This window comes from Peromyscus californicus, unplaced genomic scaffold (assembly GCF_007827085.1).
Source record: "Peromyscus californicus insignis strain IS unplaced genomic scaffold, ASM782708v3 Scaffold_4__1_contigs__length_199733344, whole genome shotgun sequence".
Taxonomy (NCBI): domain Eukaryota; kingdom Metazoa; phylum Chordata; class Mammalia; order Rodentia; family Cricetidae; genus Peromyscus; species Peromyscus californicus.
Window position 1 is genome coordinate 55,505,448 of NW_026294562.1, and position 13,138 is coordinate 55,518,585.

General features: G+C 49.9%; 1 protein-coding gene across 1 annotated transcript; it reads right to left on the bottom strand.

Annotated features, from left to right (window-relative positions):
* Positions 1-226: 226 nt before the first annotated feature.
* Positions 227-9,248, bottom strand: Gal3st3 (galactose-3-O-sulfotransferase 3). Its single transcript, XM_052761409.1, is given in 4 exon segments — positions 227-1,405; positions 1,407-1,983; positions 7,802-8,037; positions 8,500-9,248. Coding segments are annotated over 3 exon segments (1,296 nt in total). The 5' UTR covers positions 7,927-8,037; positions 8,500-9,248; the 3' UTR covers positions 227-811.
* Positions 9,249-13,138: the final 3,890 nt, after the last annotated feature.

Sequence of the window (13,138 nt, forward strand, 5' to 3'; positions counted from 1 at the left end):
ATCTGCATTCCCAAACTTGATGCTAGGGAGATGTGGCTGAACTGAATGAGAAGAGACACTTTGGCAAATGAGTGGGGCCCAGATGGCTATGGTCACTGTGGGTATGCCAAGTCAAAGGACTTTGGAAGGGGCAGCGAGCTTGATCAAGTCTGGGTCCAGCCACAGCATCCCTCAAAGATCTGCCTTATCTTCACACTTGGAGATTCTGACCTTCAGTAACTGAATACACATTTAAAGTTATTTTATTTAAAAAAAGAAGAGAAGGAGGAAGAGGAGGAGGAAAAAGGACCAAACAAAAAGCCCAACCCAAGAAGGAGGAGGAAGAAGGACCAAACAAAAAGCCCAACCCAAGAACTCTTGGTTCTGGGTGTCTGGGAGCAGCTTAGGTGTGTAGGGAAGTCGACTGGAAGACAGTAGCGGACCTCTGCAGCTCTGGGAAGAACAAAGCCCAGGTGCTGACAGGAAGCACGGCGTTTTCCCAGGACTTAGTCCCTCTCCGGGGCTTGTGGTCATCCACTTCACACAGGTGGGGGGCCTCAGCCCCTCAAAAGACAGGTGGGGTTCTCAGTCCCCAGAAAAAGGCAGGGTAGGCAGTATTGGAACACCCTTGGATCTCTTGTCAAAGTCACCAACCAATTGGGAAGGAGGAGTGGGTGGCCCATCAATGCCATCCCAGAAAGTGGGGTTCAGGCGACACTGGGGTGGCAGGCTCAGATGCAGATGCACCTCCATTTGGACACAGGGCTCAAGCCTGTGGAGAATAAAAGGGCCCTAACGGAGCAAGACCTGGGTTCCAGGAGGCAGACAGAACTCAGGTACCCTGGGGGATGCGGGGCAACGCTCGGATGGGTCGAGGGGGAGGATTATCCAGGACCGGTTCCGGCCTCGACCGCACACCACCTCGGCGCTTCTGCTTCCGCAACAGATAGTTTGAATATTGCACCTCAGGCATAGCAAGCTTGAGGCAGGCCTCCGTGGAGGGGCCGGCACCGCCGCCAGGCAGGTCATAGCCCATGATGTCCACTTTGCGGCTAGGCTGCCAAGGCTGCAGCTGCTTGGTGCGAATCTGCGCCGCGGGTCGCAGCACCGGCTCGTCACCAAAGCAACGGCGCAGCAGACGCTGGCGGGCCTCGCGCAACTCGCGCGCCTCGCGCTCGACGCATGCGCGGCCGGCGCGCGCCACGCGGCGCCAGAAGGTGGCGTTGAAGTGGTCGTAGAGGCCGGCGTCGAGCGCGTTCCAGGTGCGCGCGGCCCGCGCCAGCGCCTCGGGGATGGTGGCCAGGCGCGAGGTGGCGGCGCGCGCGTTGAGCTTGGCGTAGAGCACGTCGTCCAGGTCCCAGGCCAGCAGGCGCCGCAGGAGCACGAGTGACTCGTCGAAGTACTCTGCGATCATGACGAGCGAGAAAAACCTCCTCCACCTGGCGGATGAGGCCCGCCAGGTAGGCGGCGTCCTCGCGGGGGCTGCGCTCGTTGTCGCCTCCCAGGTCGTAGGCCAGCGTGTTGTGCGCAAACATGGCAAAGTGCTCGCCTGGACGGTAGTAGGCCTCGGGTGCGCGCAGGAACGCCTCGAGCGACGCGTTGGGCACGCGCCGGAAGGCCGGGCAGTACTGGTTGTAGTAGCTGAAGAGCGACTCGAACATGGCGGCCGGTTCGCGCAGGATGGTGACGTAGACCGTGTCCGGCGGCATGAGGCGTTCGAGTTCGGCGCGGTCGAAGCGCAGGTGGCTGGCCAGCATGTGCGGGGGCCGCGTGGCCGGGTGCACGAAGTGCGCCGAGAAGTTTCGCGGGTAGCAGAACTGGTGCTCGCAGCTTGGGTGAGGCAGGGCCACGGTGAGATTGTGGCGTTCTGCGAAGCGGAACAGGATGTTCTGCACCGTGGTGCCCGCTGTCTTGTGGGTCTTCAGGAAGGCCACGGCCGTGTGCTTGGCACGGGGTGGCGACTCTCGCAGAGGCGGGCAGCTCAGAGGAAACAACTTGGGGTACCTGCAAAGCCCAGGGGGTGTGAGAGGAGATAATGCAAGGGGAGCGGTGAGTTTGGGGGACAAGGGCGGCCAGTGTGCAAGAGTAGACCAGCTGGGCTTTATTCTGTGATAGGAGAGATTGGGTGGCAGGTAGCCTTTAAGATGAGCCCTACAGGGCTTGCTAGCGTTTAAGATGAACCCTACGGCTGGGCGGTGGTGGCGCACGCCTTTAATCCCAGCACTCGGGAGGCAGAGACAGGCGGAGCTCTGTGAGTTCGAGGCCAGCCTGGGCTACAGAGAGAGTTCCAGGAAAGGCACCAAAACAGAGAAACTCTGTCTCAAAAACCAAAACCAAAACCAAACAAACAAAAAAGATAAACCCTAAGAACACTTGCTGCGCCTTCAAGAGGAACCGGGTTCAATTCCCAGGACCCACTTGGCCGCATTTGTCTGTAACTCCAGTCACACAGGCCCTCTTCTGGCCTTAGATGGCACTGCATGCAAAATTGCCCATATACAAATAAGGGGACTTGGGGGGGGGGGTGATGTGGTGGGGAGGAGGTAGTAAACCGGGGAACGTGGTGGTACACACAGGACTTTAATCTCAGCACTCGAGAGGCAAAGCTAGGTGGATCAAGGTGAGTTCAAAGCCAGTCTGGTCTCCATAGTGAGGTCTTGGGCAGCCAAAGTTACACACTGAAACTGTTAAAAAAAAAAAAAAAGTAAAAGAAGGAGGGGGAAGCAGTAGTGACACACACCTTTAATCCCAGCACTCATGAGGCAGAGGCAGGTGGATCTCTGTGTGAGTTCAAGGCCAGCCTGGTCTACAAAGGGAGTTCCAGGGCAGCTAGGTCTGTCACACTGAGAAACCCTGCCTCGAAAAACCAAAAAGTAAAACAAAACAAAAAACTAAAAAAAAAAAAAAAAAAAAAAAGATGAGCCTGAACACCCATGCTGACTTCCTGATAGTGGCACCCTTATATGTATTCTCTTTCCACTGAGTGGGGCTAGACTTAACTGATAGAGTGTATGCAATAGAATAGGGTAGAAATGATGAAGTATCATCTCTAAATTATTTTATTTTTAGTTTGTCAAGACAGGGTTTCTCTGTGTCGACCTGGCTGTGCTGGAACTCTGTAGGCCAGGCTGGCCTCTAACTCAGAGATCCACCTGACTTTGCCTCTGGAGTGCCGGGATTAAAGGCCTGTGCCACCACTACCCAGCCACCTCTTAATTTATAGCAGGGAAAGGTCAATGGTTTTTCTCTCACTGTCTCCAGGATTGATTGATTATTTATTTGTTTATTTTTGGTTTTTTGAGGCAGGGTTTCTTTGTGTAGTCCTGGCTGCCCTGGAACTTGCTCTGTAGCTCAGATATTGGCCTGCCTCTGCCTCTCGAGTGCTGGGATTAAAGGCCTGTGCTGTTACCACCACCACCACCACCACCACCACCACCACCACCACCACCACCACCACCACCAGGTTATTTTTTATTTTTTTGGTTTTTCGAGACAGGGTTTCTCTGTGTAGCTTTGCGCCTTTCCTGGAACTCACTCTGTAGCCCAGGCTGGTCTCGAACTTACACAGAGATCTGCCTGTCTCTGCCTCTGCCGGGATTAAAGGTGTGCGCCATCACTGCCCGGCCTATTTTTTTGGTTTTTCAAGACTGGGTTTTTCTGTGTGTAGCCCTGGCTGTCCTTGAACTTGCTCTGTAGACCAAGCTGACTTTGAACTTCCTGAGATCTGCCTGCCTCTGCTTCCATGTGCTGGAAGTAAAGCATCACCACCTCCTGGCCAGGATAATTTAAATTAGAAGGAGGCAGGCGGACTGCGGGCAGTCAGCTAGAGACCACATGACAGTCCAAAGAAGCGGAGGACTGAGCCCAGAGCCCATGAGTTCGCTTGAAGAACTAAGTCTGCCAGGCTACCTGAGTGAACTCTTTCAGACCCTTTCAGTCAGTCGTCCTTCAGCAAAGACTGTAGGTCTGGAGACACCATGACTGAAAACCTACAAAAGACCTGGAATCAGGAGTTCTTAGCCACATTTGGATTCATGACTCATAGAAATGGAAAGAGAATAAATGTTTTTTTATTTCAGTAGCTGTTTTGAGGATTTCGTTTTTTAATTTTTATGACTTAATTTATTCCATGTGTGTATATGTACAAGTACACATGTGCCATGGTGTGCATGTGGAGCTCAGGACAATTTGTTCTTTCTACTTTGTTGAGGCTAAGACTTTCTTTTTTCTGTCTCTGTGCTGAGTAGAGCAGGCTAGTTGGACTGTGCCCTTCTGGCTGATTCTCCTGTCTCCATCTCCCATTTCTCCTTTAGAGTTCCAGGATTTGAAGCTGGAGAGATGGCACAGCAGTTGGGAGCACTGACTGCTCTCCTAGAGGACTCAGGTTCAATTCCCAGCACCCACATGGCAGCTCACAACTGTCTATAACTCCACTTCCAAGGCTTCTGACACCTTCATACAGACATACATGTAGGCAAAACACCAATGAACATAAAAAATTATGTATTAAATAAAGAGTCCTGGGATTAGCCAGGCAGTGGTGGTGCATGCTTTAATCCCACTCTCGATCTTGGGGACTTAGAGGCCATCCTGGTATACACAGTGAGTTCCAGGACAGCTACATAGAGATACCTTGTTTTAAAAAGAAAGAAAGAGGGGCTGGAGAAATGGCTCAGAGGTTAAGAGCACCAACTGCTCTTCCAGAGGTCCTGAGTTCAATTCCCAGCAACCACATGGTGGCTCACAACCATCTGTAATGAGATCTGGTGCCCTCTTCTGGCCTGCAAGCATACATGCAGACAGAACACTGTATACATAATAAATAAATAAATATTTAAAAAAAAAAAAAAGAAAGAAAGAAAAAAAAAAAAGAGTTCTGGGATTAAAGATGTGAGTCATCACACATGGCCTTTCACTTGGGATCTGTGGCTGGAACTCCAGTCATCAAGCTTGCTTGAAAAACACTTTTTCCTGCTGAACCATCTCCATTTTTTTTTTTTTTTTAAGAAGCGTTAGTGTGTAGCCCAGGCAAGCTGTCAGGGGCTGTGTTGCTCAGTCTGCCTTTGAATTTGTGATCCTCCTGTCTTGGCCTTCTGAGTGCTGGGATTACAGGCGTGAGTCACCAACACCCGGCTTCTCTGCTAAGTTTTTTTTTTTTTTTTTTTTTAAGATTTATTTATTGTGTATTCAGTTTGCCTGCATGCCAGAAGAGCCCATTATAGATGGTTGTGAGCCACCATGTGGTTGCTGGGAATTGAACCCAGGTCCTCTGGAAGGGCAGTCAGTGCTCTTAACCTCTGAGCCATCTCTCCAGCCCTCTCTGCTAAGTTTTAAGGTTAAAAAAATTGTTTTGAGACAGAGTCTCATCTCACTATGTAGCCCTGGCTGTCATGGAACTTGCTGTGTAGACCAGGCTGGCCTTGAACTCACAGAGATCTGCCTGCCTCTGCCTCCCAAGTGCTGGGATCAAAGATGTACATCAGCATGCCTGGCTCTATCTAAAGTCATTGTTTTCTGAGACAGGGTTTCTCTGTGTGTCTGTGTAGCCCTGGCTGTCCTGGAACTTGCTCTGTAGACCAGGCTGGCCTTGAACTCACAGAGATCTGTCTGCCTCTAGCTCCCAAGTGCTGGAATTAAAATTGTGCACCACCACCGCCACCACCACCACCACCCAGCCTAAGGTAAATTTTAAATGTAGAAATAGTGTAAAGGCCAACAGCCCTTGGAGATCTTTGAGAGATCTTACTTTAAATGTATAGAAATGGAGGACCTGAAGAGAATCTGGAGCCAACTCTAAGTCACCAAATCTTGTTCTGTCTTTTTTTTTTTTTTTTTTTTTTTTTTTGGTTTTTCGAGACAGGGTTTCTCTGTGTAGCTTTGCGCCTCTCCTGGAACTCACTTGGTAGCCCAGGCTGGCCTCGAACTCACAGAGATCCGCCTGGCTCTGCCTCCCGAGTGCTGGGATTAAAGGCGTGCGCCACCACCGCCCGGCTTGTTCTGTCTTTTTTCTCATTTCTTTAACTCGTTCATCACTGTGGGGGAGGTTAACATCAAACTTTGCAGCAATACATTGGTCGTTCTTGTTACGTTTCTATTAAGGTCTTTGGAGCACCACTTATTTATGTGTGCATTTCTTGAGCTTTTGCTTTGTACTAGGCATTCTAAACTTAAGAATAGCCCTTATGGCATTTTCATTTCTGTTCCTACATCCTGAAGCAAGGATGTTTGGAATTACTAGCTACCTCTCAGATGTGAACAGGCTTTGAATCACTTCTGATTCTTCTGTACTGTCCTAAGCATCAAGTGACAAGGACAGCTCTAAACAGCTTGAGAACGCCATGGGGAATTCCTACCTGTAGCTAGTTTGGGCTCAGGATAATGTCTATATAGACATCATCTATAAAACCAGAAAATCCGCCAGGCAGTGGTGGCGCACGCCTTTAATCCCAGCGCTTGGGAGGCAGAGGTAGGTGGATCTCTGTGAGTTCCAGGCCAGCCTGGGCTACAGAGTGAGTTCCAGGAAAGGTACAAAGCTACACAGAGAAACCCTGTCTTGAAAAACAAAAACAAAACAACAAAAACAAAAAAACAGAAAATCCTTTGGCAAGTGACACTGGGTCTATTTATACTATTCTCAGGAACTATGTGGAATATGGGAGAAATTGACACCTTGAAAGGTGCAGGGATTTGGTGGGTTCACACAGGAAATCAGGAATAGAGACCAATTCTCATTGCATGGTGCCTTCTATCAAGATGACCAGAGGGTCACACACTTTATAGGTGAGGACATGATCTCAGAAATGAATAACTGTGTCCCAACCAATGGACTAGTAAGTTGTTTGCAGGATTTAGGATTTAGCTCAGTTGGTAAAATACTTGCCTAGCATTCTTGAGGCCATGGGTTTGATCTCTAGCACTTCTTAACTTGGTGTCTAGGTGTGGTGGTATACACCTGTAATCCCAGCACCCAGGAGAGGTAGGAGGATCAGGAGCACAAGGACAGGTAGGGTAGTGTCACACGCCTTTAATCCCAGCACTAGAGAGGCAGAGGCAGGCGAATCAATCTCTGTGAGTTTGAGACCATCCCAGTCTAAATAGTGAGTTTCAAGAGGAGATTTTTGGTTGCAAAGAAGAGCTTTAAAAAAGGCTACAAAGGCCGGGCAGTGGTGCGGTGGTGGCGCATGCCTTTAATCCCAGCACTCGGGAGGCAGAGGCAGGTGGATCTCTGTGAGTTCAAGGCCAGCCTGGTCTACAGAGCGAGATCCAGGACAGGCACCAAAAGTACACAGAGAAACCCTGTCTCACAAAACAAAAACAAAAAAAGGCTACGAAGTGAGACCCTGTCTCAAAAGAACAAAGCAACACAAACTGTTTGCAACCCCTTGAGGAAGCATTCAGCTGTGATACTGTAGGAAAGACAGGCTAACTAACTCCGTGACTGAGCAATTCACTCAGTCCAGTCCTTGCCTGTCTGACACTAGAGCAGTGGTTCTCAATCTGGGGGTCAAATGACTCTTTCACAGGTGTCACCTAAGACCATTGGAAAACACAGATAGTTGCATTATAATTCATAACTAGCAAAATTACAGTTACAAAGTAGCAACAATAATTTTATAGTTGGGGGTCATCACAACATGAGGGACTGTATTAAAGCGTCGCAGCATTAGGAAGGTTGAGAATCACTGCTCTAGAGGATATGTATAGAAAGTACTTTTAGATTACAGGAAGGGAGGGTAGCCCAGAGAAGCCTTTTGGTTGCTCTGGACTACAGTATCTCCTACCAGGCCATACCATACCCCCACACTGAAGTCTTCCCACTTACCAACTGAGCTGCGACCCCTGGTGGATGAGGAGGCTTATGGTGCTGCACCCGAGTACCAATAGCAGGATTTTCCTGCGGCTCATCATCGTGGTGGACTGCTGCAGGCGCTGGAGGATGGGTGGCATGGTGGAGTACTCACTCCTGGACCAGCCAGGACTTCACTATCCAGGACTTCCTTTACCAGCACTCATGGGGGGTCCTGGGGTTCTGGTAGCAGGGCCAGTGTTCCCAAAAACCTGGCAGAACAAGGAAACAGACAGGTTTGCAGTCGGCAGAGAAGCTATTCCAGGCTTAGTAGGACTTTGGCAAAAGAGAGCTTAAATGAGTGGAGTGAACAGAGATGCCAGGGTAGATTGAATTCCACCTCCTATCACCAAGACCCTATCTCCTCACTGTCCAGATAAACTAGTGTTGGGTGGAATTACAGGTCTGGGACGTGTCCAGCACTCAAGACTAAAGCCATTCTGTCTCTTGAGTCCTGTGTGTTTACCTCTCTGACTGTATCTAACTTGTCTTTGTCTCACGGCCATTTGAATCCAGCTCTGCATCAGTCTGCCATCAGCAATAGCGTGTGGCTCAGGACACAAGTCTCAGTCCAAGATTTTCCCTCTTCCAGGACTCCTTATCTGACTCTTTGAGCCAAGGGGTGGTCCCGAGTCCCCTGAGAATAAACTCCTCAGAAACAGCCAAGCCCTCACCTCCTTCAGTCGGATTGGTACTGCAGGCCTTCTCTGTTATTTTATTTTTTATTTTTTGGTTTTCTTGAGACAGGGTTTCTCTGAGTAGCTTTGGAGCCTTTCCTGGAACTCACTCGGTAGCCCAGGCTGGCCTTGAACTCACAGAGTGCTGGGATTAAAGGTGTGTACCACCACCGCCCAGCTTACTCTTCTGTATTATTACTAGCTCCTAATACCACAGGTATATCCTATTAAGCAGATGATGAAAATGGGTGCTAAGTGATGATGGTCAATTGTCCATAGTCACACAGCTAGTTACAGAAGTCTGGGAACTCAAATCTACGCTTATTAAAAAAATTTTTTTTTCAGATAGACAGGTCTTACTGTAGTAGTCCTGGCTGGCCTGAAACTTGCTATGTAGTTCAGAATGGCCTCAAACTCAGAGATCCACCTGCCTCTGCTGCCTGAATGCTGAGATTAAAGGTGTGCAGCCCCAAATCTAGCCAGATCTACTCTTCTGTCTCCAAAGTCCTTGTTCTTAGACTTTATGTGAGCTGTTCCCATTCAAAACTGATTTTTTTCAAGCTAGAGGGATATCTTAGTGGTTAAGCACTCTTCCAGAGAATCTAGGTTTGATTCTCAGCACCCACATGGTCGCTCACAACTTTCTGTAACTCAGTTCCAAGAGATCTGACACACGGATATACATGTAGGCAAAACACTCATACACATAAAATAAAAAATAATTTAAGAAAACCGTATTTTTTCGTCCCTGCCTGGTCTGGTAATTGTGCATTCTTCTGAGCTCTGAGCCCTCCTGTTTGTGTTGCTGCCTGGGACTAAATCCACCAGGGGAAGGAGGACTTGAAGCCCTGGAGCCCTGTCTGGATTCAATCCCCAGACACCCAAAAAGGTGGCTCCATTGGCTGACTGGTGCAGGTGCTTAGCCAAGGCAGTGGGACAGCAGCCAGAGTGGGATGGGGCAGAGGTGGGAGAATGAAGACATGTTTCCAACGTGCTCTGCTGAGACTTTCCAGAAGGAGATGAGCCTTCATTCTAGGGAAGAAGAGGGAGAGAGAAGGGCTTGATTTCTGTCCAGGCTTTCTTTCTCTGCAAGAATGTTGGCAGTTCAGGTGGAAAATAGCTTCTGCAGCCATGCCTGCCCCCAAGCTAGGGTGGGTCTGTCTTACTCCTGGGGTGTATGTGTGGGTTCAGACTCAGCATCAGCCCTCACACTACTCTGTGAAGGGGAGGAGGGTTTGCAACCTTAGGAGAATATGCATGGATATGGAACTAGGACACCTGGTCCCAGGAGGGATGAGGTAACTCTGTGGTTCTGGGCTTGGCTTACAGTTTCTTTTTTCTTTTTCTTTCTTTCTTTCTTTTTTTTTTTTTTTGTGTGTGTGTGTGTGTGCCCCTTTCCTGTTAATCCCAGATTACCCTTAAATCCATTTAGGTGGAAAGATGTCCTGTTTACAATTCTCTTTATCTCCAGGTCCCATCTTCTGATTTCCTCCACCAGCCTGTGACACATTAATCATCTTGAAGCCGAGAGAGCCAAGGGTCTGGCCACAGAGGGCAACCAAGGGCACAGCAGAGGCAGCCTAGGTCCTCCCTAACTTTTGGGAGGCAGAGCAGGCTTGGTCTCTAGTAGGAGGAAGTCAAATTCTTGGCCTTTTGAGGACTCAAAGTTTCTCTCTGTCACAAGTCCTGCTTGGAGAACTTGGTGAACAGATAGTTTCCCAAGAGATAATTAGAGGGCAAGTCTATTTCTACCTCCCTTAAACATGCTGAAACCATCCCATTTCTCAGAGGAATCTGAGCCAGCCAAGGAGGCCAAATGTAAGGTGAGCTACAATGGATCTTTTCCTGTCGTGGAGAATGAGGGTGCTGCCTGGTACTACCCATTCTAACAGGACTTTATCCACTGCCTACAAGGCTTGGATCTGGGGAGCCAGCCAGATTGCTGTCTAAGGTCTGAAAGAGGAACAGGCCTTCATCAATATAGGAATTCCCTAGATACCAGTTCCCAGGAATGGGAATACCAGGGATTTTGGTCACTGGCAATGATAATCACTTTCAGATACAGCCTAGACCATTCTAGCCCACAATCCCAAGGACCTTTCTGGGACTGTAAGAACTAGTCACCCTGCCTTGTGACATCCTCCTAGGCTTGACTTGTCCTTTCATCTCCTATTCTGTACTGTAGCTAGTTTCACTCTTCAGAGCACAAGGCAGATTTTTTTTCTTCATGACAGACATTCAGGTATTTGAAAGCAAGAACCCTGTATCCTGTATGTGGGCACTTAGCCAGAGAAACCATTGCAGGTCCAGATAGAAGTGCTTGGATACTAGGCAGGCAAGCCTGCCTTCCCTGGGTCAGGTCATTTCTGTTGTTGAGAAGGACTCAGCAGTGAGGGCCTGGAGGAGTTCCCTGGGCTGAGTTTTCCTCTGGTCTTGAGACTGAAGCAAATTGCTGGCCATGCTGCTGGTGCATGGCTTTGGAGGGATGGCCCTGGCTGCTGCCCAGAGAGGCTTCACCTGCTCTATCTCTAGTGTCTTTTCTAAGGAGAGAAAGAGGTCCCCTCCCCATCCCCAGCAGGTCAGGGTGCCAGCCTTATCAGAATAGCAGTGCTAATTTTAGTCAGAACAATCTACCTCAGGCTGCTGCCCAGATTTGTAAATTGCTTTCTTTTCTCTGGGGAACCAAAGAAGAAATGGTATCACCATCCAGAGCTTTGAAAACTAGCCCAGATGTCCACCCTTCTCCCAAATGATCTTTCTCTTCTCCCCTCAGAGCTCCAGGGCTGATGCTGATGTCCGTGGAGGAGTGGCTCCGAGGCCTGGACCACTGGGAGCTGTCCTCCCAGTGATGTGGAGTCTCAACCCGACTTGGGGCACGGCATAGCCCAGGTCACACAGGTCCCCAAGAGAAAAAGGCCGAGAGGGTAGCACAATAGGGCTTAAGAGATTGAATATCTTTCCATCCCTTCTTCCCCCTGCACCAGGTTTCCCCAGTCCTCTCTCTGTCATCCACCCCCGCTTTTATCCATGCCTCTGAATTCTCTTCATTCTCCTTTCTCCATCACTACCCACTCCCACCCCCACCGCGTCCCACATTCCCTTAATTTCCTCCCGATCTCTCCTAGAGATCTGGTCACTATAGGGAAGAGGCCAGATTCACCCACTTCTCTGCTTCCTGAGGTTACCGTGCCACCCCCTCAAGCTCTCTTGGCACTAGGCCCCCAAGATACTCTATTGCAACTGCCCAGGCTCCCATTCCTTTTGCAGTGTACCCTTGTTTCCTCCGGCTCCCGGCTGGCTACTGCAGTACTTACGCAGGCAGGCTCTGTCTCCAACTTGGGTCAGGGGCTACCTTCCGCTTCCCCTGGGCCCCTTGTCCTGAAATCTGCCGGGTCTGAAGGTAACGGGGCCCTGAACGCTCGTGCGGGTAGCTTGCCTTGCTGCGCCTGGATGGGATCAGGTGGCAGCGTCTGTGTCTGTCCGCTCAGCTCAGCTCGGCTCAGCTCTGCCCGCCCGTCCCCCATCTCACACCGGGGGCGGGGCGGGGGCGGGGGCCTGGCTGCTCAGGGGAGGGGGAAAAGGAGAAGCAGCAAGGGGAGGGGGACCCTGTAGCATGCCTGCTGCTGCTGAGCACTTTCCGGTGATACTGGCATCTTTGGATGCAGGCATCTTCCCCTTTCAATCTTGTAGAGAGCGCTCAACACCATTGTGCTCAACACACTTTTCTCCATCAGAAGTGAAAACCGAGGCTGGGAAGGTGTCAGTGAACTTCAACATTACAGCAGTACTGAGTCCCGTTGGTCTCTGGAACTTTTTGAGGTTGGGTTGGTTAGAGGTTCAGGTACACTTGGGCTCTCCTATATCTCCCCTCTCTTCCCCTCTACTTCCCACCTCTACTAGCCCTGTCTGGTCCTCTTCCCTTCTAGCTTGTCTTTCAGCTCTCCTGAGGCAGCTCCTAGTAGTTCACCCATGCCTTGCCAGGACTCCAGAGGTCTCACTTCTGACCAGAGCTGTTGCCAGGTCTGGGGTCTCTGTGCCCAGGCACCTTGCACCAGGAGCCTGAAACTCCAGTTTATTTCTGGTTTCTGCTGTTACTTCATCCTGGAGCCAGGAGCCACTTCCTGAGTCCTGCTACTCCCAGCACGGAAGTGGGCAGCTATTTCCTTGTAACAGTTCTGTTTGAGAGAGGGCTCCTGGTGGATGTCTAGCAGAATACCTCCCAAAGCCACATTAGATGCCATGAGCCCACAGTTGGTTCTGGGGCTGGCATGGGCTGTCCCCTTCATTCTGGGCAAGGAAAGGATCTTCAAATAGGGTAGCCACCCAAAACTGGTACTGAAAGGGACTGCACTGGTCCCTTCTGGTCTCATACAGCCAATAAGTGGGCATCTTGTAAGAATCCTTTGCCAAGGACAAGGGAAGGACTTCAGAGTCAGGGAATCTTGGACATGTCAGATTCTGTTTTCTCTCAGTCTTTACCTTTGCAGTTTGGTATCCTATCTGCATACCAAGACCATTGTGAAAAAAATCAGATCCTGCTTAGTGTGTCCTTTTCTGGCCCTAGTTATATTACTGATCCATCTGCTCTGTTGATCTTACCTTAAAGACACTGCCCTCCCTCTCTGTCTGAGCACAT